Source organism: Mustela nivalis (assembly GCF_964662115.1).
Source record: "Mustela nivalis genome assembly, chromosome: 10".
In the NCBI taxonomy this organism is placed as follows: Eukaryota; Metazoa; Chordata; class Mammalia; order Carnivora; family Mustelidae; genus Mustela; species Mustela nivalis.
This window is the reverse complement of record NC_139029.1, coordinates 105808212-105835935: the sequence shown is the minus strand read 5'-3', so window position 1 is coordinate 105835935 and position 27724 is coordinate 105808212. Positions and strand designations below refer to the sequence as shown.

Here is a 27724-nt window from a genome sequence, read left to right as displayed (position 1 = left end):
TTCCTTGTCTGTCTTTTGACTGTTAATTCCTCTCGAACCTGTGGTAGGGATCTGTCACCCGCCCAGTGGCAGGCCTGGGGAGGGATTGGGAATGGAGGTCTGGCCAGCGGGAATCCTAGAACGTCGGTGCGGAGGAGGGCGCTGGGTGGGGCCCACCTCCTTCCGTGCGGCTGGCGTCGCCGCTTTAAGGCGGCGGCGGCGCGAGCAGGTCTATGGTAATGAGCCGCCGCCACCGCGGCTGCCGCCGCCGCTCTGCAGAGCTCGCCCGCCCGCCGGGGAGGCGAGGGATCGTGGGGCTGGGCCCTTGGCCGCGGCGACAGCAGCAGTCGCGGCGGGTACGCGGGGCGCGAGCGGGCGGCGCGGGGCCGTCGAGGAGGGCCGGGGTCCGGGTGCGTAGCTACGCGGACGCAGGTGGGCCATCCCGTGGGGGCGAAGGGGGCACCTCCGGGCTCGGGGAGTCGGCAGGGCCAGGGGCGCGCGGGGCCCGCGGGCGCAGGTGGCGAAAGCCGGGCGCGCAAGTGGAGGCGCAGCGCCAGCCCGCGGTGGTCGGGGTGACCCGGGCGCGGGCCGGGAGCGGTGCGAGCCCGGGTGCGTCGGAGGGCTAAGCGCCGGGCCCCGCCGAGGCAGCGAGGCGCAGGCCCCGAGGGGCGCTCGAGTGGCCCCCGGGGACCGGCGCCCCGGCCCGGGCATGAGGCGCGGCGGGGCCGGCTGGAGCCGGAGGAGGAGCCGCCGCCGCCGCTGACCCGGCCGGCCGGGAGCAGGGAGAGATGCAGAGCCGGGCAGCCCGCGCCCCCCTTCCAACGCCACTGCCGCCGCCGCCGCTGCTGTTGCCGCTGTTGCTGCTACTGCTGCTGCTGCTGCCGCCACTGCTGGGAGACCAAGTGGGGCCCTGTCGTTCCCTGGGGCCCGGGGGACGTGGCTCCTCAGGGGCCTGTGCCCCCGTGGGCTGGCTCTGTCCAGCCTCAGCTTCCAACCTCTGGCTCTACACCAGCCGCTGCAGGGATGCAGGGACAGAGCTGACTGGCCACTTGGTGCCCCACCACGATGGTCTCAGGGTCTGGTGTCCAGAATCCGGAGCTCACATCCCTCTGCCGCCAGCCCCTGAAGGCTGCCCATGGAGCTGTCGCCTCTTGGGCATTGGAGGCCACCTCTCCCCACAGGGCAAGCTCACCCTGCCCCAGGAACACCCGTGCTTAAAGGCTCCACGGCTGAGATGCCAGTCCTGCAAGCTGATGCAGACCCCAGGGCTCAGGGCAGGGGAAAGGTCAACAGAAGAGTCCATGGGCGGGCGTTGGAAAAGGAATGTGAATACAGCCCCCCAGTTCCAGCCCCCCAGCTACCAGGCCACAGTGCCTGAGAACCAGCCAGCTGGAACCCCGGTAGCATCCCTGCGGGCCATTGACCCAGATGAGGGTGAGGCAGGCCGTCTTGAGTATACCATGGATGCCCTCTTTGATAGCCGCTCCAAACATTTCTTCTCTCTGGACCCAATCACCGGCGCTGTAACCACGGCGGAAGAGCTGGATCGGGAGACCAAGAGCACCCACGTCTTCAGGGTCACGGCGCAGGATCACGGCATGCCCCGACGCAGTGCCCTGGCCACACTCACCATTTTGGTGACAGACACCAATGATCATGACCCTGTTTTTGAGCAGCAGGAATACAAGGAGAGCCTCAGGGAGAACCTGGAGGTTGGCTATGAGGTGCTCACGGTCAGAGCTACAGACGGTGATGCCCCTCCCAATGCCAATATTCTGTACCGCTTGTTGGAGGGGCCTGGCGGCAGCCCCTCAGAAGTCTTTGAGATTGACCCTCGCTCTGGGGTGATCCGAACCCGTGGCCCCGTGGATAGGGAAGAGGTAGAATCCTATCAGTTGACAGTGGAGGCAAGCGACCAGGGTCGGGACCCGGGACCACGGAGCGCCACGGCTGCTGTGTTCCTGTCTGTGGAGGATGACAATGACAATGCCCCTCAGTTCAGTGAGAAGCGCTATGTGGTCCAGGTGCGCGAGGATGTGACCCCGGGGGCCCCAGTACTCCGCGTCACAGCCTCGGATAGAGACAAGGGCAGTAATGCTCTGGTGCACTATAGCATCATGAGTGGCAATGCTCGGGGACAATTCTATCTGGATGCCCAGACTGGGGCTCTGGACGTGGTGAGCCCTCTTGACTATGAGACAACCAAGGAGTATACCCTCCGGGTTCGGGCACAAGATGGCGGCCGCCCCCCGCTCTCCAATGTCTCTGGCCTAGTGACAGTGCAAGTCCTGGATATCAATGACAATGCTCCTATCTTTGTCAGCACGCCCTTCCAGGCTACTGTGCTGGAGAGTGTCCCCTTAGGCTACCTGGTTCTCCATGTCCAAGCCATCGACGCTGACGCAGGTGACAATGCCCGCCTGGAATACCGCCTTGCTGGGGTTGGACATGACTTCCCCTTTGCCATCAACAATGGCACAGGCTGGATTTCTGTGGCAGCTGAGCTGGACCGGGAAGAGGTGGATTTCTATAGCTTTGGGGTAGAAGCCCGGGACCATGGCACCCCAATGCTCACTGCTTCAGCCAGTGTCAGCGTGACCATCCTAGATGTCAATGACAACAACCCCACCTTCACCCAACCAGAGTACACTGTGAGACTCAATGAGGATGCGGCCGTGGGCACCAGCGTGGTGACAGTGTCGGCTGTGGACCGTGATGCCCACAGTGTCATCACCTACCAGATCACCAGCGGCAATACCCGCAACCGCTTTTCCATCACCAGCCAGAGTGGTGGTGGTCTGGTGTCACTTGCCCTGCCGTTGGACTACAAACTTGAGCGGCAATACGTACTAGCGGTCACAGCATCTGACGGCACGCGGCAGGACACGGCACAGGTGGTAGTGAATGTCACAGATGCCAACACCCATCGTCCGGTCTTTCAGAGCTCCCACTATACAGTGAATGTCAATGAGGACCGGCCCGCTGGCACCACGGTGGTGCTCATCAGCGCCACGGATGAGGACACAGGTGAGAATGCCCGCATCACCTACTTTATGGAGGATAGCATCCCCCAGTTCCGCATTGATGCCGACACAGGGGCTGTCACCACCCAGGCTGAGTTAGACTATGAGGACCAAGTGTCCTATACCCTGGCCATCACCGCCCGCGACAATGGCATCCCCCAGAAGTCTGACACCACCTACCTGGAGATCCTGGTGAATGATGTGAATGACAACGCCCCACAGTTCCTGCGTGACTCCTACCAGGGCAGCGTCTATGAGGATGTGCCCCCCTTCACCAGTGTCCTGCAGATCTCAGCCACTGACCGTGACTCTGGCCTTAATGGCAGGGTCTTCTACACCTTCCAAGGGGGCGATGATGGAGATGGTGACTTCATCGTAGAGTCCACATCAGGCATCGTGAGAACCCTTCGGAGGCTAGACCGTGAGAATGTGGCCCAGTACGTTTTGCGGGCATATGCGGTAGACAAGGGGATGCCTCCAGCCCGCACGCCCATGGAAGTGACGGTCACCGTGTTGGATGTGAATGACAATCCACCTGTCTTCGAGCAGGACGAGTTTGACGTGTTCGTGGAAGAGAACAGCCCCATTGGCCTGGCTGTGGCCCGCGTCACAGCCACTGACCCCGACGAAGGCACCAATGCCCAGATCATGTACCAGATCGTGGAGGGCAACATCCCTGAGGTCTTCCAGCTGGACATCTTCTCTGGGGAGTTGACTGCCTTGGTGGACTTGGACTATGAGGACCGGCCGGAATACATCCTGGTCATCCAGGCCACGTCGGCTCCCCTGGTGAGTCGGGCCACAGTCCACGTCCGCCTGCTTGACCGCAATGACAACCCACCCGTGCTGGGCAACTTTGAGATCCTTTTCAACAACTACGTCACCAACCGTTCAAGCAGTTTCCCTGGGGGTGCCATTGGCCGCGTGCCTGCCCATGACCCTGACATTTCAGACAGCCTGACCTACAGTTTTGAGCGGGGGAATGAACTCAGCCTGGTCCTGCTCAATGCCTCCACAGGCGAGCTGAGGCTGAGCCGGGCACTGGACAACAACCGTCCTCTGGAGGCCATCATGAGTGTGCTGGTGTCAGGTAAGGAAGGGCCCAGGTGGCATCGGGTGGGGGTGACCCCTGGGGGAGGGCCTGGGCAGCTGTCCAATGAGGAACTGCTGACCTGCCTCTCTGCCCAGTGCCTGGCACAGAGGTTGAGGGGCCAGAGCAGCTTGGGAAGGAGCCCTAGGAATCCTAGGGCCCCGCCTGCTGCCCCAGGCTGGGCTGGGCTGGGCTGCTTTGGTTGGCTGCCCCCTGCCTACCACTGTGTGACGTGGCGGGGAAGTGCTGCGAGGCTGCCCTAGCTATGGCTGCCAAGATTGTGAAAAAAGGCGCGTGGAGAACTGGGGGGCCAGGAGAGCTGGGGGAGGGGTAGAGAAGGCTGTGGTGTGTTTGTGTGGGAGGGGGAGGTAAGCTGCCCCCTCAGCACCCCTTCATGCCTGGCAGGGTATTCCTGTGATCTCATAACAGCCTTCTGACAGAGCGGAGGGCGCTGGGGCACAGGGTTGCCGCCAAGGGGTCAGGACCCCGCAGTCGGGCCTCTTCTGGCCCCTTCTGGCTCCCGGCTGAGCCCCAGACTGGCTGAGGGGGACTTTGTCTAGTGCATTCTTTTCCCTCCAGGCAGAAAGAGCCTGGCCTGGCTACCCCTTCAGAGCTCCAGCAGGAAGTGAAGCCAGAGCTTATTGTCTCTGTCCAAACAGACCCCACTGTCAGAGGCCACTGTTCGGGGTCCAGCTTGGGGGAGGGGCTGCAGTGAAGCCAGGGGCAGGCTGAGGCCTCCTGGGCCCCCTTGCCACCCCACAAGCTGTTTGGGGGACGCTGGGCCTTCTTTGCTGGCTGTGACCAGTCTGGGCTCAGGGAATGGGGTGTGGGACCAGGATGAGCAAAGGGACTGGTGGCCTTTGAGGGTAGAGCCCCCTGCTCTGGTGGGGAAAGAACAGAGTCCTGGGGCGTGGGAGCCTGGCCAGGACCCAGGCTGGGCATTCCTGCTGCTTGGCCAAGCGCTCAGCCTGCAGACTCCCTGGACAGAGGACTGGGGGAGGAGAGTTGAGTGGGGGCGGCATTCTGTCTTCTCCGTCAGCTATGGGGAGTGGCAAGGAGGGGGCCAGCCCCAGGTTGCTGAGTCCCTTCCCCAAGCTTGGGAACCACGGGCACCCCGCAGATGGGTGGGCCAGGGTACCCCAGACACATCAGGGAGGGATAGAAGAGAAGAGTCTGGCACTCCTGTCACCCCAGAGAGTCTGGGCCTGGAGGGGAATGAGAGGCATGTGGGATGCAGGGTGTGGTTCAGCCCCCTCCCCGCTCTGGGTCCTTCCTGGACAGGTGCCTCCCCTGCCCCACTCCTCAGGTGGCCCTGGGAACCCAGGCATGTGAGCTTTTAGAGGTCATGGACAAGGTTCTGTGCCTCTTGAAGCTTCAGTTTCCCTCCAGGAGCAAGTGAAGGGCTGGAGTTCCTGGATCTTCTTTCCTTCTGTGTGCTGGGAGAAGTAAGCAGCAGGGAGGGATGGAAAAGAAGGGGCCTTTCCTCTTGTCCTCCCCACAGCCTGTCCTAGGTGAGAGTAGCAGGACACTGAGGAGGCCCCGCCCAACCTGCAGGCTCCTACCAGGACAGAGCCCCTGAGGACAGCTCCCCTAGAACAGGAGGGAAGGCCTCAGGCTGGCCCTCTAGCCCCGGCCCCATCCTGTCCCCTCGGCCCTGACCCTTGGAGGCAGTCACCACGGCAACCCTAAAGTTCAGGGAGGCTGGGGTGAGGGGGAATTGACTCCCACTGCCTCTTTGTTTCCCTTCTCTTGTTCTTTGTCTCTCTTTCTTTCCCGCCCCTGCCCCTGCCCCTGCCCATAGGGGCCCTCCTGCTCTGCCCCTCTCTGTGGCCTTCTCCTGATCTGTGTGGCTCTCTCCTTTCCCAGTTTCTCCGTTGCTGGCTTTTTTCCTGGATCTTTGTTTTCCCCTGTTCAGTCTCCACGTTTGTGCCTCTCTGCCTTCCCCCTCTCTTGTTCCCTGGGGCTGACGCTGCCCCAGCTCTGGCTGGACGGCTCTCCTGAAGCCCCAGTTCTCCCTGCCTCTTTCTTACTCTCCTGGGACACACAGGAGCTCCTGTGCACAGTCCAGTCAGCTCCCAGAGCAGCAGACCCTATCCAGGCCTACAGCTTCCTCTGGCACATCTGCCAGGGGAGAGAGGCTTGGAGTCTGATTCTGCCACAGTCTGGGACCGGGGGCCCCTCTTCCCACCTTGCCTGGGCACCTGAGGGGTTACCCAGGTCAAGGCAGGGGAGAGGAACAAAGAGCAAGGATTGAGCAGTACGTTGATTGCTGGGGATGGGGGACCACAGAGGAGGGGGCAGGTGGCCACAGATGGTAGACCAGATGGGAAGCAACGAGACACATTGGGTGAGGGGCATGGGCGGGGCCTGGGACTGCTGAGGGGAGGCACAGGGAGGAGCGCTTGTTCCCAGGGCTGAGTGCTGGTGAGGTTTCTCTCATTCATGCGCTTTGACTGCCTCCTCCCTTCCCTAATCAGTTAGGGGCACTGTGTGGACTCTTGGGCCACTTTCTGCCTGAAGGGACTATCCCATCAAGGAATCAATGGGCAGAGGCACCAAGTACACAAGAGGCCTGTGCCAGCTCCATACCCCAGTACAGGGTAGTCTGAAAGGAGGGAAGCAGAGCCTGAGGTCATCGATCTGGGCAGGCTTCCTAAAGTAGGTGAGCTTGGGGAGGTGAGAGAAGTAGGAGGACTGTGGTGTGGTATCTGGGTAGGCTAGGTGGGAAGGCACAGAATGTTCGGTGGCTGTAGACAGGAATGGGAGGAGCAGGAGTGGGTACTGACAAGCAAGCTTGCTGGCGAGAGCTGGTGGGCTTCGGCAGTCTCAGGTGATGAGGCTGGAGGGCAGGTGGGTGGACTGAGAACGGGGCTTAGATGGGTCTCTGCCTTCAGCCTTCCCAGGCTCAACTGAGCTGCCAGGGGTAGTTAGCCATCTCAAATAGGCGTGGCATAGAAGCCGAATCTATTCCCAGGTTCCTCTCACTCCCACCCCACCCAGAAACACCATCTCCTGACCCGTTCCTGCCAGGGACCCCTTTTCAACATCAACTTGGGACCCCTGCTGTGCTTTATTTTTTATTTTTTAAAAAGATTTTATTTATTTGAGAGAGAATGAGACAGAGGGAGCACAGGTTGCGGGGAGAGGTAGAGAGAGAAGCACACTTCCCTCTGAGCCAGGAGCCCTATGTGGGGCTTGATCCCAGGACCTTGGGACCATGACCTGAGCCAAAGGTAGATGCTAATGACTGAGCCACCCAGGCACCCCCCTGTCCTCACCCCACTGTATTTTAAAGACCATTTCTTCACTATGGAGCCATCAACATCTCATTATTTACTAAACACCTACTATGTGTAGGACATTGTAATAAATAAAAACAGGAATACCCTTTAGACCCCTGCCAAGCCATTTCCCCCTCCCCACTGGCTTCCAGCTTTCATTTCAGAGCTAAACAAAATCCACTGCCATGTATATGTGCATTCAGGTGTGTACGGAATTTCTGGGCTTAGAGTGTGGGTGGAGTGAGACACTAGAGTGTGTTAGCACCTGGCTGTTTATAAGTGAGTGTGTGGCCCACAGGTGTGGCAGGCATTCGGGTACGATGTGTGAGCCAAGTGGGCGATGAATAGTTGGAGGCCCACGGCCAGAGGAGGGATCAGCCTAGTGGGGCTCTTCTGGGCTTTCAGATTGGACAGCTGCCCAACCCTGTCACCACTGCCCCCCAGATCCCTCACAGCATCAGGCAACGGGTGCTGCAGCCTCTGGTAGGTGGCTCAGCTGGATTTCCTGGGGTGAGCCCCCCGCCCCGGGCTATCTTCGGCAGCCTGGAGAGTTGGGCAGGAAGAATGCTTTGTGTGGGGCGTTGCTATGGGGATAGTAGGCCTGCGCCCAAGCAGCTATGGGGCTCAGTGGGAGGGGGACTGGGTGGCCCACTGACCCAGTTCACCCCCCCACTCTGCTTTGGTGGGGGAGGAGGGAGCACAGACAGGGTCAGGGGTATGGTAGTGTTGAGATATAGAGGCGGAGGGGGTAGGATGATTTTGTGGATATCTCGTGGTGCTCTGGGCCCTATAGAAAGGTAAGACATAGGCAAAATCGGGTTCTTGTGCAGGGAAGCCCAGTCTGGTATAAGGGAGCCAGACTCACAGCTTGGGCAAGGAAAAGGTGCACAAACATTAAAAAATGCACCATTCTTCACAACGGAGGGTTTTGGGAAAGTATGCAAAGAGAACTTCTGAAAATCAACTCCCTCTAAGTGTCTGTGGGGGCTGATCCCTCAAGGTGTGACTTGTCTACAGGTGACATACATGTAGTTTCTTGGGCCCCTTTTGCCGATTAGAAAAGGGAGTCCATTGTGGCAACTGAGCAATGCAGGGGTGTGTGGGCTAGATCTTAGCCCCCCTCCCTTCTCGGGGCGCTCCTACCCAGTGCCATGTCGTTTCTCTGCAGACGGCGTGCACAGTGTGACTGCCCAGTGTGCACTGCGTGTCACCATCATTACGGATGAGATGCTCACACACAGCATCACACTGCGCCTAGAGGACATGTCGCCAGAGCGCTTCCTCTCCCCCCTACTGGGGCTCTTTATCCAGGCGGTGGCGGCCACCCTGGCCACCCCCCCAGACCACGTGGTGGTCTTCAACGTGCAGCGGGACACCGATGCCCCTGGCGGCCACATCCTCAATGTCAGCCTGTCCGTGGGCCAGCCGCCGGGGCCCGGAGGCGGGCCGCCCTTTCTGCCCTCTGAGGACCTGCAGGAGCGCCTGTACCTCAACCGCAGCCTGCTCACGGCCATCTCGGCACAGCGCGTGCTGCCCTTCGACGACAACATCTGCCTGCGTGAGCCCTGCGAGAACTACATGCGCTGTGTGTCGGTGCTGCGCTTTGACTCCTCCGCGCCTTTCATCGCCTCCTCCTCCGTGCTATTCCGGCCCATCCACCCTGTCGGAGGTCTGCGCTGCCGCTGCCCGCCTGGCTTCACGGGAGACTACTGCGAGACTGAGGTGGACCTCTGCTACTCACGGCCGTGCGGGCCCCACGGGCGCTGCCGCAGCCGTGAGGGCGGCTACACCTGCCTCTGCCGAGATGGCTACACAGGTGAGCTGGGGGCGGGGCCTGCAGGGCTGACACCACAGCGCAGGCGCAGACCTGGCCTAGGGCCGGGCAGCCTCCTAAGGTAGAGGTTACCCTGGCCCTAGGCAGATCTGAATTGCTTTTCTACACCTGTTGGGGAGAAAGGAGGCGGGGGGGGGCTTTCTTCTCAGAGTTCGCCTTCCACCCCCCATCTCAGGCAGCGCAAGTGAGGCCAGCACCAGCTCTAGACGCAGCCCGCTTGGGTTTGTATTCCAGCTTTGCCACGACCTTGGGCAAATTACTGAATCTGTCATTGTCTCAGTTATTTTCAAATGGAGATAATGAATCTACTTACATCATAACACGGTTGTAAGGATTAATTTAATTAACTTAATACATGTAAAGAGCTAGTCTTTGGAAGGTGTTGGCTGTGATTTAAGAGACCCCTGGTTGGGACGCCTGGGTGGCTCAGTTGGTTGGGCAGCTGCCTTCGGCTCGGGTCGTGATCCCAGCGTCCTGGGATCGAGTCCCTCCTTGCTCTGCGGGGAGCCTGCTTCTCCCTCTGCCTCTGCCTGCCTTCTGTCTGCCTGTGCTCGCTCTCTCCCTCTCTCTCTGATAAATAAATAAAATCTTTAATAAAAAAAGAAAAAGAAATATTAAGAGACCCCTGGCATCAGGTGACTTGTTCTGAGTCTCACCCCACAGCTTAACTAGCCCTGAAGCGGGGCCTGGGCCTGGTCTCCGCCATTGCTGAGAGTCACCTTTTGGGCTATAAGCTGTGGTTTCCTTCCCAGGCCTTGAGGGGATGGCATAGAAGAAACCGGAGAGGTTTGGGTGCAGGGCAGGATTGTTTCAGAAAGTCGTTGTACCTGAGTGACCCTGAGCAGAAGAGCTCCACTCCTGCCCAGGTGCTGGAAGAAGGGTGAGGCCTTCCTGTGGGCCTGTGACCTGGGTCTTTACACATCCCCTCCCCAGCCTCTCCCCGGTAGGCTCACTGACTCTGCTTTGTGCTCCTGCCCCTGCAGGATCCTGCTTCTCCTCAGGACACCCCCTTCTCCTCTCCTCCTTGGGCCCTTCCTTCCTAGATGGTTAGGCCTTATTCTTTCTCCTTCACAGCCATGCCCACTGGCTCTGCCAGCAGTGGCAGGCAGACCCCGCCGCCTTCCCTGCTGCATCTTCCTGCCCAGAACTTGCCAGACTTGACTCCTCTCAGCTGCTGCTGTGGGTGGGGGTGGAAGGAAGGGGAGGGCTTGGGGGATGGGAGGGGAGTCTTTGTCCAAGAGGATGGGGAGGGGGCTTAGAGTAGGCGAACAACGGTTGCCATGGAAACAAAAGCCAGTCACTAGGCACAGGAGCTGAGAACCTATCTCTAGAATCTGGGAATGGGGAGGGAGAGAAAGGGGTGGATTTTCCATCTGATGTTGTTGGAATTTTCAGCTCCTCCACTAAAATCCTGGTCTGCTCCCAAGGCTCCGTTCCCCCCTCAGTCACATCTCCCAAGTGCACAGAGGGCCTCAGTCTGGACCCCAGGGCCCAGGGTGGGAGTTCTCTGCCCCATTCCTGAGAGTCCCCAGCTTCACACACCCCCAACTACCCCCCCCTCCACCCAGAACTCTGACAATCCAAGTGGAAGCCTAGTCTCATCCGCAGTGGGGATACTGATCTTGGCGCCTGACATGGACAAAAGCACCAGTGGGAGGGAGGGAGGAAGAGGGTTCGGCGCCAGCCCTGGTGTCCTGCAAGCTCTTTCCTTCAGGCACATTCACTCCTGTGGGAACAGAACGCCCCCCAGCTTGCTCAGTAGCTGTGACACCAGAGGCTTACTAGGAGTTGGGCCTTCTGACCAGGGGAACCGGCAGACCTGTGCGCTTGAGCCCCAAATAGGAGTACAGAAGGGCCTGGGAGCTCCAAGAACTTGCAGGGCAGCAGTATAGGGGAGGGTGGTGAGGATGCTTGGGAGAACTTGGGAGTGTTGACGGAGCTATGGCTAGGCCCCAGGGAGGCATCCCAGTTCCCCTCCATCTTCTCGGGCACTTGGTTATTACCCTGCCTTTCCCCCTGCCCAGGTGAGCACTGTGAGGTGAGTGCCCGCTCAGGCCGTTGCACGCCAGGTGTCTGCAAGAATGGGGGCACCTGCGTCAACCTGCTGGTGGGTGGCTTCAAGTGCGACTGCCCGTCTGGAGACTTCGAGAAGCCCTACTGCCAAGTGACCACACGCAGCTTCCCTGCCCGCTCCTTCATCACCTTCCGTGGCCTGCGCCAGCGCTTCCACTTCACCCTGGCCCTCTCGTGAGTGGCTGGGCACTGGGGGGGGCGGTGAGGGAGTGTGGTGGGAGCCTGGGGTGTCTCCCCTTCTACAGACAGAGTAAGAGGTCAGGCAGCGAAAGTGCTGGGAGCAGGCTGTTGGCAGAGCCAGGTCAGCACTTTGAGTTGCCTGTGCACTGTGCCAGCAGCCCTTCCTCACCCACCCGGGTCACTGACTGCTCCTCCTACCCACTTTCAAGGGTGGGGAGCCATGGGGTCGGGGGTCTGGTTTCAGATCCGGTGTGCGCTCATCGTCCACACTTGAGCTCCAAGGCCCATGGAGCCAAGGGCCACAGTGTCAGCCCTTTAGAGGGTTCTGCGTAGGATCAGGGGCTAGTTAGGTGGCTGGAGTGTTTGGGATTAGCTAGGTGCCCCATTCCCTGCCCCCTACCCTCAACTCCCGCTCAGGTTCGCCACCAAGGAGCGTGACGGGCTGCTGTTATACAACGGACGCTTCAACGAGAAGCATGACTTTGTGGCCCTCGAGGTGATCCAGGAGCAGGTCCAGCTCACCTTCTCTGCAGGTGACCCCGTTTGCCGCATGTCCTTGTCCATCTCCCAAAGGCCCTAGGTGTCTTGACCCCTGATCCCAAGTCACACACACACCTTCCCCCAGCCAAACCTGGGTCCGGTCCCAACCATGAGCATACCCTCCCCATTCCCAGCCCTCATCTGCTGTCCCAGCTCACCTGGGTCCTTTCCCCAGGGGAGTCGACCACCACCGTGTCCCCATTCGTGCCTGGAGGGGTCAGTGATGGCCAGTGGCACACGGTGCAGCTGAAGTACTACAATAAGGTGGGTGTCGGAGGGGGTCAGGGAGTCAGTAGCTTCTGTCCTTGCCTCAGGTGTTCAGACTGAGGTGGTGCTTTATCTAGGGGCTGGTCGGCTGGTCATGGCACTTCTGGCTGAAAGGGAGGGAGGTGGGTGGGCTGGGCCGTTCCCCTTTTACCACTGTGTGGTGCTCGATGCTCCATGTCCTATTAGACAGGCATGGACTCCAGACACTGTTGAGGAAGGCAGGTAAGAACGTAGGTCCTGTGAGCACACTGAATGTGCATGTGTGTATACACTCAAATGCGTGTGTACAAAAGAGTGTTTGCAGGTGCTGGTGTCTCTGTGCCTGGCCCGTGAACCTTGTGAGCTCCTTGTTCATGGTTCTTCTTGTCTGCCATCTCTGTCCGCAGCCACTGTTAGGGCAGACGGGGCTCCCACAGGGCCCATCGGAACAGAAGGTGGCTGTGGTGACTGTGGATGGCTGTGACACGGGGGTGGCCCTGCGCTTTGGAGCTGTCCTGGGCAACTACTCCTGTGCTGCCCAGGGCACCCAGGGGGGCAGCAAAAAGTGAGTGGGGTGGGGGGAGGGCTGGGGCATGGGGTGCAGTGTGGGACCAGGTAGGGAGGGCAGGTTGAGATAGTGGGCCTGAGGGGGCCTGGAAATGGAAACCAATCCAGGTGAAGGCCCTCCCTCCCCTTGCTTCCCTTAGCCCCTGCTCAGCCTTCTACAGGGGTTTGGGGAGGGGGGTGGAAGCGGCAAGAATAGGGGATTAGAGCAGGGTCTGGAGGGTGGGTATGAGGTGAGGTGAGAGCAGCTCCAGGTTGGGGTGCCTCCCTTCCCCTGTGCTGTTCTTCAGGGACCCTTGGGCTCTTGGTCTCCCTGGCCTGGTGGCAGGGAGAGGGGAGAAGGAAGAGCCGGAAGACCCCCCATTTTTGCTTCTCCAGGTCTCTGGACCTGACAGGGCCCCTGCTGCTGGGTGGGGTCCCCGACCTGCCTGAGAGCTTCCCGGTCCGCACTCGGCACTTTGTGGGCTGCATGAGGAACCTGCAGGTGGACAGCCGGCATGTGGACATGGCCGACTTCATTGCCAACAATGGCACTGTGCCTGGTATGGGAGCCTGGGGCAGGGGCCAGGCCCAGAGCCTGGGGTGGAAAGGAGGGCTGTGCTGGTATGGGGACGTGGTGGGAGTTTCAGAGGCCCCTCTGGCCACAGGTTTCCAGTTTGGAGCCCCGAGGGAGCCCCTCTCTCTCCCTTCTAGGCTGCCCTGCCAAGAAGAACGTGTGTGACAGCAGTACCTGCAACAACGGGGGCACCTGTGTGAACCAGTGGGACGCATTCAGCTGCGAGTGTCCTCTGGGCTTCGGGGGCAAGAGCTGTGCCCAGGGTAGGAGAGGCTGCCAGCAGCGGCCAAGGCCCGAGAGCTGTCGACAATGCTGGGAACGCTGGCAGGGTCGGGGAAGGCACTGGGCAGGGCCCAGCCAAGCTGGGCTGTGGGCGGAAAAGCGTGTCTGGGCAGAGTCCTGAGAGGGTAGTGCTGGAGACAAAGGGCCCAGTCAAAGGCAGGCCTGGGCACAGTGTGGGGCGGGCCCTGGACAGGTAAATGTTCTTGAGGGCGGGGCCGGCTCGGGGCGTGGGCACTGGGAGAGGCAGTGCCCTACCTCCAGCGGAGCCTGCCCCTCTGAGCATCACACCCCCTGGGGCACTTGGCCACTCCATCCTCAGAGTCTGCCTTTATCTGCCTTCCCAGAAATGGCCAACCCGCAGCGCTTCCTGGGCAGCAGCCTGGTGGCCTGGCACGGCCTCTCGCTGCCCATCTCTCAGCCCTGGCACCTCAGCCTCATGTTCCGCACGCGTCAGGCCAACGGTGTCCTGCTGCAGGCTGTCACCAGGGGGCGCAGCACCATCACCCTGCAGGTGAAGCAGGGAGGGGTAGGGGGCAGGCAGGCCCTGAGCTGGGCCAGGGTAGCCTCCCAGGCTGGCCTGTCTTAGAGGGCTGGGTGGGGTCTTTCCTTTTTCCAAGCCAGCAGCAGCTCCGTCCAGTTGTTGGATCACTGCTGCCATCTATTGGCCGCAAGGGAAATAATACCCTTTCCTCTGGGACCTCAGCGGTGCCAGAGGATGGGTTTGGTGGGCCAGCAGAAGGGCAGTGTGCTGCAAGAGCCAATGAAGGCAGGCTGCTGACCCTTTTTTCTTCTCTTCTGGTGAAGCTAAGGGAAGGCCACGTGGTGCTGAGTGTGGAGGGCACAGGGCTGCAGGCCTCGTCTCTCCGGCTGGAGCCAGGCCGAGCCAATGACGGCGACTGGCACCATGCACAGCTGGCACTAGGAGCCAGTGGGGGCCCCGGCCATGCCATCCTGTCCTTCGACTATGGGCAGCAGCGGGCAGAGGGCAACCTCGGGCCCCGGCTGCATGGGCTGCACCTGAGCAACATTACTGTCGGGGGAGTGCCGGGGCCGGCCGGTGGCGTGACCCGCGGTTTCCGGGGCTGTCTGCAGGTGGGTGGCCTCCTCTGTCTTCCCCTCCTCTCCATCAGGAGGCCCGCTTCATGGAGGGCCAACATTGCTTGTGTCCCTCCCAGGGCGTGAGGGTAAGCGAGACGCCCGAGGGGGTTAGCGGTCTGGACCCTAGCCGCGGGGAGAGCATCAATGTGGAGCCAGGCTGCAGCCTGCCAGACCCTTGTGACTCGAACCCGTGTCCTGCCAACAGCTACTGCAGTGATGACTGGGACAGCTATTCCTGCAGCTGTGATCCAGGTGTGCCAGGGGCCCGGGGAAATGAGCAGGTGGGCACGTCCTGGGGTCTCACTTCAGCTCTGCTGTGTGACCCAAGGCCAATCACATGACCTCTCTGAGCCGTGTCTCCTGCACTACAAAGCTGTGGCCAACCTGTAGGGTTCATAGGTGGAAGGTGGCAGAGTGAGGGCAGGTTTAAATGAAGTGCCAGGGAAGGGTAGGGATTGACCCTTTGTCATCTTTACGATCCTAGGTTACTATGGTGACAACTGTACTAATGTGTGTGACCTGAACCCATGTGAGCATCAGTCTGTGTGTATCCGAAAGCCCAGCGCCCCCCATGGCTACACCTGCGAGTGTCCCCAAAATTACCTTGGGCCATATTGTGAGACCAGGTGAGTGGACCCAGAAGTGCAGCAGCCTGTCCCTAAGGTGGGGGGGGGGGGTTCCCCTTAGAGCACTAGGAACTGGGTTGAGCTACAGCCACCATAAGAGGGTCACACGAGGCTGCAGCAGGTAGGCATGGCAGAGGGAGCTCATGTCTGCCTGGGCCTCTCTCTGCAGGATTGACCAACCTTGCCCCCGAGGCTGGTGGGGACACCCCACGTGTGGCCCATGCAACTGTGACGTCAGCAAAGGCTTCGACCCAGACTGCAACAAGACAAGTGGCGAGTGCCACTGCAAGGTGATTGCCCTGACCTGGGCCTCCACATGGCCATCTGGGCCCGTGAGGGGAGGCAGTGGGGAAAGCCTTCCCACAGAGAGCTCAGGGCTATGTGCTCTTGCTACGATGGGGGATACAGGTGGCCACGTGCTCTTCTGTGTCTGCTGTTTGGGGGGGACCCGAGACCTGTACTTTACCATGGAGCTCTAGGCCAGCTGTACTGGCTGTTTGCAGCCCACTCTGACTGGTGGTGTCTTATTGATGGGCTACCCTGCAAATTTTTACTAGTTAAATTTTTTTTTAAAGATTTTATTTATTTATTTGACAGAGAGAGATCACAAGTAGGCAGAGAGGCAGGCAGAGAGAGAGAGGAGGAAGCAGGCTCCCTGCTGAGCAGAGAGCCCGATGCGGGACTCGATCCCAGGACCCTGAGATCATGACCTGAGCCGAAGGCAGCGGCTTAACCCACTGAGCCACCCAGGCGCCCGTAGTTAAATTTTTTTTTAAATGATTTTGTTTTTGCAAGAGAGAGAGCGAGTGTATGAGAGTGAGCCTGTGTGCACAGGAGTAGGGGTAGGGACAGAGGGAGAAGCAGGCTCCTGCTGAGCAGGGAGCCCAATGTGGGGCTTGATTCCAGGACCCTGGGATCATAATGTGAGCTGAAGGCAGACACTTAACTGACTGAGCCACCCAGGGGCCCCTAAATATTTTGAATACCACTCCTGGGGGGACCTAAAGTCAGCAAGCCTCTCTCTAGAGGGGCCACAGCCTAAAAGACCCGTGAGTATCCCGGAGAGACAGAGCCTGAGCCAGTGATCCATGTTGTCTGTCCTCCCTCTCAGGAGAACCACTATCGGCCCCCGGGCAGCCCCACCTGCCTCCTCTGCGACTGCTACCCCACGGGCTCTTTGTCCCGCGTCTGTGACCCCGAGGATGGCCAGTGTCCATGCAAGCCAGGCGTCATTGGGCGCCAGTGTGACCGCTGTGACAACCCCTTTGCTGAGGTCACCACCAATGGCTGTGAAGGTAGGATTCCCGCGATGGGTCGGTGGCTCTCCTGCTGTGTGCCAGGTCCCAGCATGCCAGGGAGGCCAGGAGCAGGGGCTGGTTGCAGGCCTGAGACTGCTGAGGGAGGGCTGGAAGCCCGAGCACAGCTCCGGGGGACAGCTGCTTCTGGGTGACCCTGTGTGCTTCCTTGCAGTGAATTATGACAGCTGTCCACGGGCCATCGAGGCTGGGATCTGGTGGCCCCGTACCCGCTTTGGGCTGCCTGCTGCTGCCCCCTGCCCCAAAGGCTCCTTTGGTAGGTGCTGGAAGCCTAGAATGTGATACTGTGGACTCAGTCTCTCATCCCTGGGATGAGGGTGGGAAGCCCCTGGCTGCAAATCCCGGGATCTCTCTCTGGAGATTTCATGTCCCTTCTTTCCTTGGTGCTCTGTTCCTCTGCTCCCAAAGTTGCTGGGATGAGAGGCACCTCTATCTTTAACTCTTATGAAAAATGCTGAGAAAGCTGCAGCGTGCCTGCCATGGGGATGGATTCTAGAGATTCAAAGAGGAATCAAACAGCGTTCCCATCTGCAGCTCACGTCCTGGAATGGGAGTCTTGCCACTCACAAGAAAGCCATTCTGGGAATTAGGGGCTGTTGGGTGTAAGACACCCCCCCCCCCCCAGTGCTGGTCCTTGGATCAATGATGATCAGAGTTCATAAGCAGAGAGCAGCAGGGAGCCCAGACTGATGGCAGCATAGGGGCAGCGATGCTGGGGTCTTGAGAACACACACCCCGTGCTCCTGGAGTCCTCCCTCGGGCCAATCTGGCAGAGGTCTGGGCTCTAGTGTTCTCCAGAGTTGTCTTCCTCTTCGGAGCTGGGCTGCAGGAGGGCAGGGCCCTTGTTGGCTTATTCCTGTCTCTGGCCCATGAGGTGCTGGACCCCAGGAACTCAGGCAGGTCCTGGAAGCCTCCTGTATCTTTACTGAGGCCTGCCCTCTGGGCTTCCTCCCCCCAGGGACCGCCGTGCGCCACTGTGATGAGCACAGGGGATGGCTCCCCCCAAGCCTTTTCAACTGCACGTCGGTCACCTTCTCAGAGCTGAAGGGCTTTGTAAGTCAATCTCTTCATCGCTAGCTCCTCTCTCCCCTCCCTGCTGCCAGCTTTGAGAGAGGGGCTTCTGAAACTCGAGGCCCTGCCTCCTGGGGCCTCCACATGGAGTGGCACTTCTCCCCTTTCCTGAGGCCCTTTTATTCCTGAGTTCCAGCTCTGTCCTCCTGTGCTGACCTCCTTTGCTCCCTGTCCTGTCTGGCTCCATCCTAGGCTGAGCGGCTGCAGCGGAACGAATCGGGCCTGGACTCTGGGCGCTCCCAGCGCCTGGCCCTGCTTTTGCGCAATGCCACGCAGCACACAGCAGGCTACTTTGGCAGCGACGTCAAGGTGGCCTACCAGCTGGCCACACGGCTGCTGGCGCACGAGAGCGCCCAGCGGGGCTTTGGGCTGTCTGCCACACAAGATGTGCACTTCACCGAGGTGGGGCTTGGATGGGGCAGGGCTGGCTTGTTAGATGGGGGTCATGGTGAGTGAGCCTGTTCCTGGGGCAACTTGGGGGCCATCCTGCCTTTGGGGAGGGACCTCCCCGCTGGCCTGAGGCCTCCAGGAGCTCCCTTGAGCTGTGGAATTTAGAGTATCTCTTTCTAGCCCTTTTTCTAGTAAGGTGCTATTAGAAACTATTGTTTGTATTGGGGCCTGGTATGACCAGGCTCCTCGGAGCAGAGGCCCTGCCCACTGTGCCACGGTGGGGAGAGGTCAGCCTCTAATACCTGGGTGGGGGTCCAGGACCAGGGCCCAGAAGCCCTTAGCTGCAGAAGGAGGAGAGAAGGTCTGAGGGAGGGGCATGGTTCGGATGGGTCGTCCTGGCTGGTCTAGGCACAGGTGTGCCAGGTGGCGGGGTGGCGAAGGCCCCAGGTTATAGCACCGTGACCACGCCCACCCTAGAACCTGCTGCGGGTGGGCAGCGCCCTCCTAGACGCAGCCAACAAGCGGCACTGGGAGCTGATCCAGCAGACGGAGGGTGGAACGGCCTGGCTGCTCCAGCACTACGAGGCCTACGCCAGCGCGCTGGCCCAGAACATGCGGCACACCTACCTGAACCCCTTCACCATCATCACGCCCAACATTGGTGAGCCTGGGTCAGGGCGGGGCTTGTGCACAGAACCCCCGGCATGGCCTGCTGGGCTGGGTGCCCACCTGCCTGGCCAAGGGTCTGAACTGTGAACCTCTCCCCAGTCATCTCTGTGGTTCGCTTGGACAAGGGGAACTTTGCTGGGGCCAAGCTGCCCCGCTATGAGGCGCTGCGTGGGGAACGGCCCCCAGACCTTGAGACAACGGTCATTCTGCCTGATTCTGTCTTTCGAGGTCAGTGGGGAGCTGCAGTAGGGGTTGGGAGCCCGGCTGGGGCATCTGTGCAGGGCCCAGCTGAGTGGACAGTGTCCTGATCCTAGAAACACCAACCATGGTCCGGCCTGCGGGCCCTGGAGAGGCCCAGGAGCCTGAGGAGCTGGCCCGGCGTCAGCGGCGGCACCCGGAGCTGAGCCAGGGTGAGGCCGTGGCCAGTGTCATTATCTATCGCACCCTGGCTGGGCTGCTGCCCCATAACTATGACCCAGACAAGCGCAGCCTGAGGTGAGCGGCCGAAGAGATGAGGATGGGGTGGGGATGCAGGGTGGGTGAGTGCGGGAGCATGGAGAGAGGCCGGGGCTGGGGGTATCCCCCAGCATTGCGGGGTGTCCCCTCAGCCACCAGATGGCCCTAGTGACCGTATGCCTACCTGTTCCTCATCAGAGTCCCCAAACGGCCGGTCATCAACACGCCTGTGGTGAGTATCAGCGTCCATGATGACGAGGAGCTGCTGCCCCGAGCCCTGGACAAGCCGGTCACTGTGCAGTTCAGGCTGCTGGAGACAGAAGAACGCACCAAGCCCATCTGTGTCTTCTGGAACCATTCCATCCTGTGAGCCTGCACTGGACTTTGGGCAGAGAGCCAGGTCCCTGGGTGCCTTCCCTTCTTCATCTCCTGACTCTGCCTCCCCTCCCACAGGGTCAGCGGCACTGGTGGCTGGTCAGCCCGAGGCTGTGAGGTCGTCTTCCGCAACGAGAGCCATGTCAGCTGCCAGTGCAACCACATGACAAGCTTCGCCGTGCTCATGGATGTGTCCCGGCGGGAGGTTAGACCCCCAGTGGGGGATTGGGGGGCCAGGGGCATGCTTGGAGCTAGGGGTGGGGGCCCAGGGCTCTGGGCTGGATGCTCAGGCCCAGCCCTTCCTAACTCTCCTGGCCCCCCTGCCCTGCAGAATGGGGAGATCTTGCCACTGAAGACACTGACCTACGTGGCCCTAGGGGTCACCTTGGCTGCCCTGCTGCTCGCCTTCCTCTTCCTCACAGTCCTGCGTGCCCTCCGCTCCAACCAGCATGGCATCCGACGGAACCTGACTGCTGCCCTGGGCCTGGCGCAGCTGGTCTTCCTCCTAGGAATCAACCAGGCTGACCTCCCTGTAAGACCTCTTTCCTTACCCAGAAACCATCCATAGCTCGCAGTCCTCCCTGGCTGCCTAGGAGTCCTCCCTGGCTGTCTGCCCCAGTCCCTGCTTCTGCAGCAGCAGCTCCGATGAGCTCAGCCCCACACCTAGCCCACGGTTTCCTGTTCTCGAGCTCCCCCTCACTTCCCTGGCACCCTAGAAGTACCTCTCTCTGGCCCACACTTCCCAAAGCACCACCCAACACCCCGGCCCTCCCTGTTTGCCTAATAAATCAGAATCTGTGCCCTGGGGGTGCCCTGGTCACTGACCTGGCATGGCTGGGCCCCCAGTTTGCTTGCACAGTCATTGCCATCCTGCTGCACTTCCTGTACCTCTGCACCTTCTCCTGGGCCTTGCTGGAGGCCCTGCACCTGTACCGGGCGCTCACCGAGGTGCGCGACGTCAATGCTGGCCCTATGCGCTTCTACTACATGCTGGGCTGGGGCGTGCCCGCCTTCATCACAGGTACTGCCACCCCATTCCCGGTCTGAGGCTCTACATTTTCAAGCCCAGGGTCCACCTTCGTGCCATGTTCTCTCCATCCACGCCCCTGTGCCCCAAGCCGAGTCCTCCTCTCAGCCCCTGATGCTTCCCACCAGGGGCTGGGTCCCCCATCCTGGAGAGGTCGGCAGGGACACAGGGTGGGTGGAGCCCTTCATCCCCTATACCTGGCCCCATGAGCCCACGTGACCCCTGACTGATTCCCAAGGCCCTACCACTGCTTCCCCTGCTTTTGTCACTGTACCCCCAGGTCTAGCTGTGGGCCTGGACCCTGAGGGCTATGGGAACCCGGACTTCTGTTGGCTGTCCATCTACGACACGCTCATCTGGAGTTTTGCTGGTCCTGTGGCCTTCGCAGTCTCAGTAGGTGTCAGAGAGTGGGCTGAGGGCCAGCAGGCTTTGTGTGTCCTCAGGGTCCCCTTCAGGAGTGGTGCCACTGCTGGGCCCCCGTGGGGTGGGGTAGGAGCTGTCTGTCCCCTGATGAAGCCCCTCCCCAATCTCCTGCCCCGCCAGATGAGTGTCTTTCTGTACATCCTGGCGGCCCGAGCCTCCTGTGCTGCCCAGCTGCAGGGCTTCGAGAAGAAAGGCCCCGTGTGAGTATGGGGTGGGTGCCTGGGCAGTGGGCAGTGGGCTGGCTGTGGTGCAGGGGGCCTCCCGGCCGGGCTCACAGCTCCGCCTCTCCAGCTCAGGCCTGCGGCCCTCCTTTGCCGTCCTCCTGCTGCTGAGCGCCACGTGGCTGCTGGCATTGCTGTCTGTCAACAGTGACACCCTTCTCTTCCACTACCTCTTTGCTGCCTGCAATTGCGTCCAGGTGCCTGGCTGTGCCCTGTGGAGGTGGGGGGTGGGACCTGGCTGTGGGGACCCAGACGGGCACTTAGCTGCTGCCTGTTGCCTGCCAGGGCCCCTTCATCCTCCTCTCCTACGTGGTGCTTAGCAAGGAGGTCCGGAAAGCGCTCAAGTTTGCCTGCAGCCGCAAGGCCAGCCCTGACCCTGCACTGACCACCAAGTCCACCCTGACCTCGGTGAGGGGGCCGGGGGCCAGGGACATGGAGGGCTCTGGGGCCGGGAGGAAGAGGCAGGGGCCCCAAAGAGCTCGTTCTCTGTGCTTTGTGCCCCACTCTTTCTGCACTCCAATATCCTTTCTCAGGAGGAGAAAGGGCTGGGGAAATGGTATGTGTGGCCCAGGAAGAGCAGGATTTGGGGCTGGCGAGGGTTTGACTCAAGAGAGATGGGAGTGAAGCTAGGAAGAACAAGGCCAGGAAGGGGCCAAGAAAAGTGATGCAGTCATGGGTACCCAACGTCTGAGAATCCCTGGCGCATCTTGGTAAATTTTGTGTCTCCTACTCTTGGGAGATCATTCCTAGTACCAGCTTTTACCAGGTAGCCGTCTCGTGGAGCTGAGTCCAGGGTGCTTAGGGTGCATGGGGCTTGCACAGCTAGGTCAGAGCTACATCCACTACCAGGCCCTGATATGGGGTTGTGTGTGGCTGAAATATGGGGCCTCTCTCCTCCAGAGCTGGGCATGTGAGAGGAGACCTTAGGGCAAGCTCCCTCGGCCCTTCCATTCCCCATCCTGGGGCCGTCTCATCCTGCTCCCCCACTTACTGACCGCTCCGTTCCCTGCCTAGTCCTACAACTGCCCCAGCCCCTATGCGGATGGGCGGCTGTACCAGCCCTATGGAGACTCAGCCGGCTCTCTGCACAGTGCCAGCCGCTCGGGCAAGAGTCAGCCCAGCTACATCCCCTTTTTGCTGAGGTGAGCATTGGGGTTCGGGGTATTGGCAAGGGGCTCAGAGCACCACGCAGGCTGGAGGCCAGGCCAGCCACCTGCTGGGAGTCATATAGCACACAGGGAGCTGACATGCGTGACAACTTAAATTAGAAGCAGGAGGGGCACAGGGCAGGAACTGGGAACCTGGAGAGAGAGAAAAGAATGGGACACTGGGCAAGGGGCTGGGCTGAGCCCTCCAGCATGGTCTTGTCTTCTCAGGGAAGAGTCCACACTTAACCCCGGCCAAGGGCCCCCCGGCCTGGGGGACCCAGGCAGCCTATTCCTGGAAGGTCAAGATCAGCAGCATGGTGAGAAAGGAAGCTCGTGCTGGCCGGTCGGGGGGCAGCTGCCTGGCTTTCACGGAGGGTGTGCAGAGGTGGGTGGGTCAGCTCTGATCTCTTCCCTGTCTCCCAGACCCTGACACAGACTCTGACAGTGACCTATCCCTGGAAGATGACCAGAGTGGTTCCTATGCCTCTACTCACTCGTCAGACAGCGAGGAGGAGGAAGAAGAGGAGGAGGAAGGGGCCGTCTTCCCTGGAGAGCCGGGCTGGGACAGCCTGCTGGGGCCTGGCGCCGAGAGACTGCCCTTGCACAGTACCCCTAAGGGTGGGCCAGCGCCAGGGCTGTGGCCTTTGAGGGGGCAGTGGGAGGGCAGAGAGCCAGGGACTCCTGGGGTGGTGACTTTTCTAGTTGTCTGCCTTCTCTGGGCCTTATCTACATCCTTTCTCCACCAGATGGGGGCACAGGGCCCGGGAAGGCCCCCTGGCCAGGAGACTTTGGGACCACAGCAAAGGAGAGTAGTGGCAATGGGGCCTCTGAGGAGCGCCCGTGGGAGAATGGAGATGTCCTGCCTCGGGAGGGGTCCCTTGGCCCCCTTCCAGGCCCCTCTGCCCAACCTCACAAAGGTGAGTGGGGCATGCCCAGCTGCCATGGCCCCCCATTTGGCAGCCTCCCACTTCACATTTGCCTTGTGGCTGGTAGGGCTCTCTAGGGCAGCTCCCTGACCCATTGCCTGCTCCTCATGGCGCCTGCCCCCCCACCCCGGCCCACAGGCATCCTCAAGAAGAAGTGTCTGCCCACCATCAGTGAGAAGAGCAGCCTTTTACGGCTACCCCTGGAGCAAGGCACAGGGTCTTCTAGGGGCTCCTCAGCCAGCGAGGGCAGCCGGGGCGGGCTTCCTCCCCGCCCTCCTCCCCGGCAGAGTCTCCAGGAGCAGCTGAACGGGGTCATGCCCATCGCCATGAGTATCAAGGCAGGCACAGTGGATGAGGACTCGTCGGGCTCCGAGTGAGTGGGGCTGGCTGGGTGGGACAGGGGGCAGCCCCACAGAGCCCCTGGCTGGGCTCAGAGCCACTTCCAGGCCTCCCCAGGCTGCTGTGGCCGGCAGTCGGGGAACCAATGGGTTGGTGTAGCCCAGCTCCCTTACTGTGACGTGCCCGCAAACCATGGGGGCCCATGGGGTCAGCTCAGCCTGCATCAGGCAAAGTGAGGGAGGGTGGGGAGCTGGGGGTTGCTTTCCTGTTTCCTTCTCCTGGTGGAAGCTTTCTCACTGTCTTCTCTGCTCCAACTAACCCCCTGTCTGCCTTTTCTGTCACTTTCCTTTCTGCCTCTCCAGATTTCTCTTCTTTAACTTCCTGCATTAACCCTGGGCCGGTGGTTCCTACACCCTGCGGCTCCTTTACCTTCCCCAGCTGCACTCATGCCCCACTCCTGTCTTGTGCTTTATCCTGCCCCTGCTCCCCACCGCCTGCCCGCAGCAGCGACGAAACGTCCATCTGAGGAGCCTGGGCCTTGCCGGGAGGGGCACCCACCCCACCCAAGGCCATCTAGTGCCAACTCCCTCCCCCACCATCCCTTTCACTGCACTTTGGACCCCTGGGGCCAACATCTCCAAGACAAAGTTTTTCAGAAAAGAGGAAAAAAAGAATTTAAAAAAGGATCTCCACTCTTCATGACTTCAGGGATTAATTTTTTTTATATGCTGGAAACTGACTCCCCTTTCCCTTCCCAAAGAGGATAGGACCTCCCAGGATACTTCCCAGCCTCTCCTCAGTTTCCCATCTGCTGTGCCTCTGGGAGGAGAGGGACTCTCGGGGGGCCTGCCCCTCATTTGCCATCACCAAAAGGAAAGGACAAAGCCACATGCGCCCAGGGCATCGAGCCCTGCCGGCTGCACCCCGGCGGGCCTCAGTGTGGTGAGGGCATCAAAGACAAGGGCACTCCTCACCCTGCCTGTGCTGCCCCTCCCAGGAACTGAAAAAGCCCCGTCTGGAGAGGGGGCAGAAGGACTCCGCGCCCCCGGATCCCCAAATGCTGCATGAACACATTTTGAGGGGAACCCGTGCCCCTGGGTGGAGGCCGGGCCACCCCAGCCCCTCTCCTTTCCCTGGACTCTGGCCATGTGCTACAGCCCAGGCGTTTGCTCAGTTCGCTGACCCAAAAGTGCTTCATTTCCCTGCCTGACCCACCCGGGGAAGGCCAGTCACATGTTCAGTTGCGCTTCTTTGCTGTGGTGTGGGTGGGACAGGGAGGAAGAGTAAGGCCCGGGCTGGCTCAGTTGCCCCCAGAAGTCTCAAGCACAGGTCTCAAGTCCGGGTTCTGGTGTCCACACAGCCATCCCCGCAAGATCAGACAAATCCCATTTTGTCTGATTACTGTGGCCTCCGAGATGTGTTCTATTTTTAACCCCTTTTCGGAATTGGCTCTCTTCTTCAAAGGACCAGGTCCTGTTCCTCTTTCTTCCCCTTCTGCCACGCCCATCCTCAGCTCCCTGCGAAGAGAGAGTTAATATATATTTTTATTTATTTGCTTTTTATGTTGGGATGGGTTCATGTCCGGTCCCAGGGGGTCTGATGTGGCCATGACAGATCAGGTGGGTGCCCAGCATTCCTGGCATGGGGGGGTTGAGGCCCTTTCCCTCGCTCCAGGCTCTCATCTCTTGCCTCCTCTCCTCCTGCCACCCCAGTTTTGCCAACCACTGTTCATTTGAGTTACTGTGTACGCTGAGCATGTATTCCCCACTTGTCACTGACTTTCTTCTGGAGCAGGTGGCTAGAAAGAGGCTATGGGTGGGAAAAAAAAAAAATGTTCCTGTTTCTCACGTGTAAGGCTGGTTGCTCGGTTTTTCTGCCATGGATTCTCCCCCGAACCCTCCCCTCAGCAATTCCTACAAAGGGTTAAAAATTTAACTGGTTTTTAACTACTGATGACTTGACTTAAAAAATACAAAGATGCTGGATGCTAACTTGATACTAACCATCAGATTGTACAGTTTGATTGTTACTGTAAATACAGTAGGGTTTTGTGTTTGTTTTTTTCATTTCCCCATACCACTGAATAAACTGTCGTTCTGTGCGGGTTGAGCACCATCATCTTGTTTCTGTGGGGTGCCCTGTGCTTCCTGAGCGAGGCTCTGGAAAACACGAGCAGGCAGGGCCCTGGGAGGGCCTAGAGGTCAGGGGACTCAGATGTCACTTGGCCAGTGAGCTAGCCTCACCACCAGCACCCCAGCGGTGCTCTCCAGATAGCCTCATCAGCACAGAGCCCATGTCCTGGTGTGTCCAAGGAAGATGTGGCAGGTGGCAGGCGAGTATCCTTGTATCAGGACAGGAGGGACATGTTTTCAGTGGAGAGGCTGCAAAGAGCAGGCAGGTTTCCAGTTCAGCCCCTCAGGGCTGAGTCCTGGGGACAAAATTCGGGAGACAGGGAGGGCAGAGTGGCTGAGTGGCTGAGTGATGACATACCTTCTGACTTCACTCCCCTGGATCATTGTGTGTGTTTTCCCATCAGGAATGAAGCAACAATTCACACTCAAGCCACCTACGTGCTCTGCAACACTTTTTCTGTTTGCGAGTTTTCTGTTTTCCAAGGCTCTGGTCAGCAGACTAGCTGGGAAGTTAACACAGTGGCCATAGAGGATAGTGATGAAGAGCACAAACCTTGGAACCAGACCCAGAGACTTAAGCTCTCTGAGCCTTAGTTTCTCTGCCTGCAAAATGAGGATGATAACAGCATCCTCCTAATTGAGCCTTTATGAGAATTAAATGAGTTCACACATGTAAAGTGCTTAGAACAGTTCACAGTGCATAGTAAGAGGCCAGTAAATGTTGGCTTCCCTTATTGTTGCTCCTGGGGAGGGGTGGGGATAGAGTGCACACAAAGAAAAATAGAAAGCCAAAGGGAAGGAAGCAGGTAGCTGAGCAAGAAGGGCAGCTGTGGCAGGTGGGCCTCCTCCCTAGCTGGCAAAGTCTCTTGGATGTTGCTTAAGCAGGTTTGCAGCAGGATGGGGGCAGGGCAGCTGGGGGTTATGAAATTCAAGCCTGACCGAGGGCACAGGGAACATGCCTTACCCTTTCTGGCCACCAGGTGGCAACAGCACATGGGGCTGCAGCTCCTTTCGCCTCCCAAACCACACACAGGTGCCATCTGCTGGCCACACCTCAGTCTGTTCTGTCCGGGGTCACCAAGGGCCCTGCTCACCAGATGGCAGCTCAGGACTCAGCTGCAGAACACCCCAGAGGTTTTCTTGCCTCTGCCAAACTTCTCCAGAGCCAGACACTTGGTGTTTCCACATCCCCTACCCCAGCTCAATTCTTAGAATCCCAGAGGCTGTAGGAGTTGCTGCAGGAGGCTCAGGGAAAGGGGCAAAGGTCTAGGCAGCTAGCTGCTGCTGTCACACAGATGAATGCTTCTGGTGAACCCGGAGATCAGTCATAAAAAGAAGACAGCGGTGGAGGGCCCCTGTCTGGGGAAGAACATTTCAATGTCTAAGTAGGGTACTGATGGGCATATATGTGTGGGGGGCACTAGCTGATGCTCCTCTCCCTCTGCTCCTTAAGTCATAGCCCAGCCTTTAAAGAGGGAAGTTCTCTCAAAAACTCACAAGAAATTAGGGGTGCCTGGTGTGCAGTCTTTTTAGCATCTGACTTGGTTTTGGCTCCCGTCATGACCTCAGGGTTGTGAGATCAAACCCTATGTTGAGCCCTGCCTTGGGCTCCATGCTTAGCCTGCTTAAGCCTCTCTTTCCCTCTCCCTCTGCCCCTACCTGCCCCCTCTGCCAGCTCTCGCTCTCTACAATAGACAAATCTTTTAAAAAAACAAAACAAAACAAAACAAAACCTCACAAGAATTGATTTGGTTCTGGTTGCAAGAGTGTGAGAAAAGGGAGACACTTAGTAAAATCTGTTAAATGAGTCTCTGTCATTTTTTTACCAACCCCCCACCATTGTGCAAATTTATTTTTCC

The 27724-nt window shown here is 59.6% G+C and overlaps 1 protein-coding gene across 5 annotated transcripts; it reads left to right on the top strand.

Moving 5' to 3' along the window:
* Nucleotides 1-655: 655 nt before the first annotated feature.
* Nucleotides 656-25834, top strand: CELSR2 (cadherin EGF LAG seven-pass G-type receptor 2). Of its 5 annotated transcripts, none has more exons than XM_082687529.1 (34): nt 656-4092; nt 8542-9189; nt 11232-11454; nt 11878-11993; nt 12176-12264; nt 12654-12811; nt 13189-13352; nt 13504-13629; nt 13993-14159; nt 14453-14740; nt 14824-14998; nt 15231-15372; nt 15542-15662; nt 16484-16667; nt 16843-16944; nt 17647-17741; nt 17952-18161; nt 18627-18810; nt 18918-19046; nt 19133-19313; nt 19473-19640; nt 19728-19854; nt 19981-20181; nt 20496-20670; nt 20957-21069; nt 21220-21299; nt 21391-21517; nt 21606-21728; nt 22335-22462; nt 22697-22785; nt 22892-23086; nt 23215-23385; nt 23533-23767; nt 24494-25834. In XM_082687529.1, the coding sequence occupies exons 1-34, from the start codon at nt 768-770 to the stop codon at nt 24498-24500; spliced, it is 8766 nt and encodes a 2921-aa protein (XP_082543655.1). In that variant the 5' UTR covers nt 656-767; the 3' UTR covers nt 24501-25834. The 5 variants fall into 5 exon arrangements, with proteins under 5 accessions (XP_082543655.1, XP_082543654.1, XP_082543653.1 ...); XM_082687528.1 differs by having other exon boundaries at nt 24238-25834; XM_082687527.1 differs by having other exon boundaries at nt 24096-25834.
* Nucleotides 25835-27724: the final 1890 nt, after the last annotated feature.

Excerpts from the sequence above, each read along its gene's own strand:
- CELSR2 (XM_082687527.1), top strand. The coding sequence starts at position 768 with ATGCAGAGCCGGGCAGCCCGCGCCCCCCTTCCAACGCCACTGCCGCCG. Across the intron at positions 19,314-19,472 it reads CCAGACAAGCGCAGCCTGAG|AGTCCCCAAACGGCCGGTCA; the intron begins GTGAGCGGCCGA and ends GTTCCTCATCAG. Across the intron at positions 20,671-20,956 it reads CGTGCCCGCCTTCATCACAG|GTCTAGCTGTGGGCCTGGAC; the intron begins GTACTGCCACCC and ends CTGTACCCCCAG.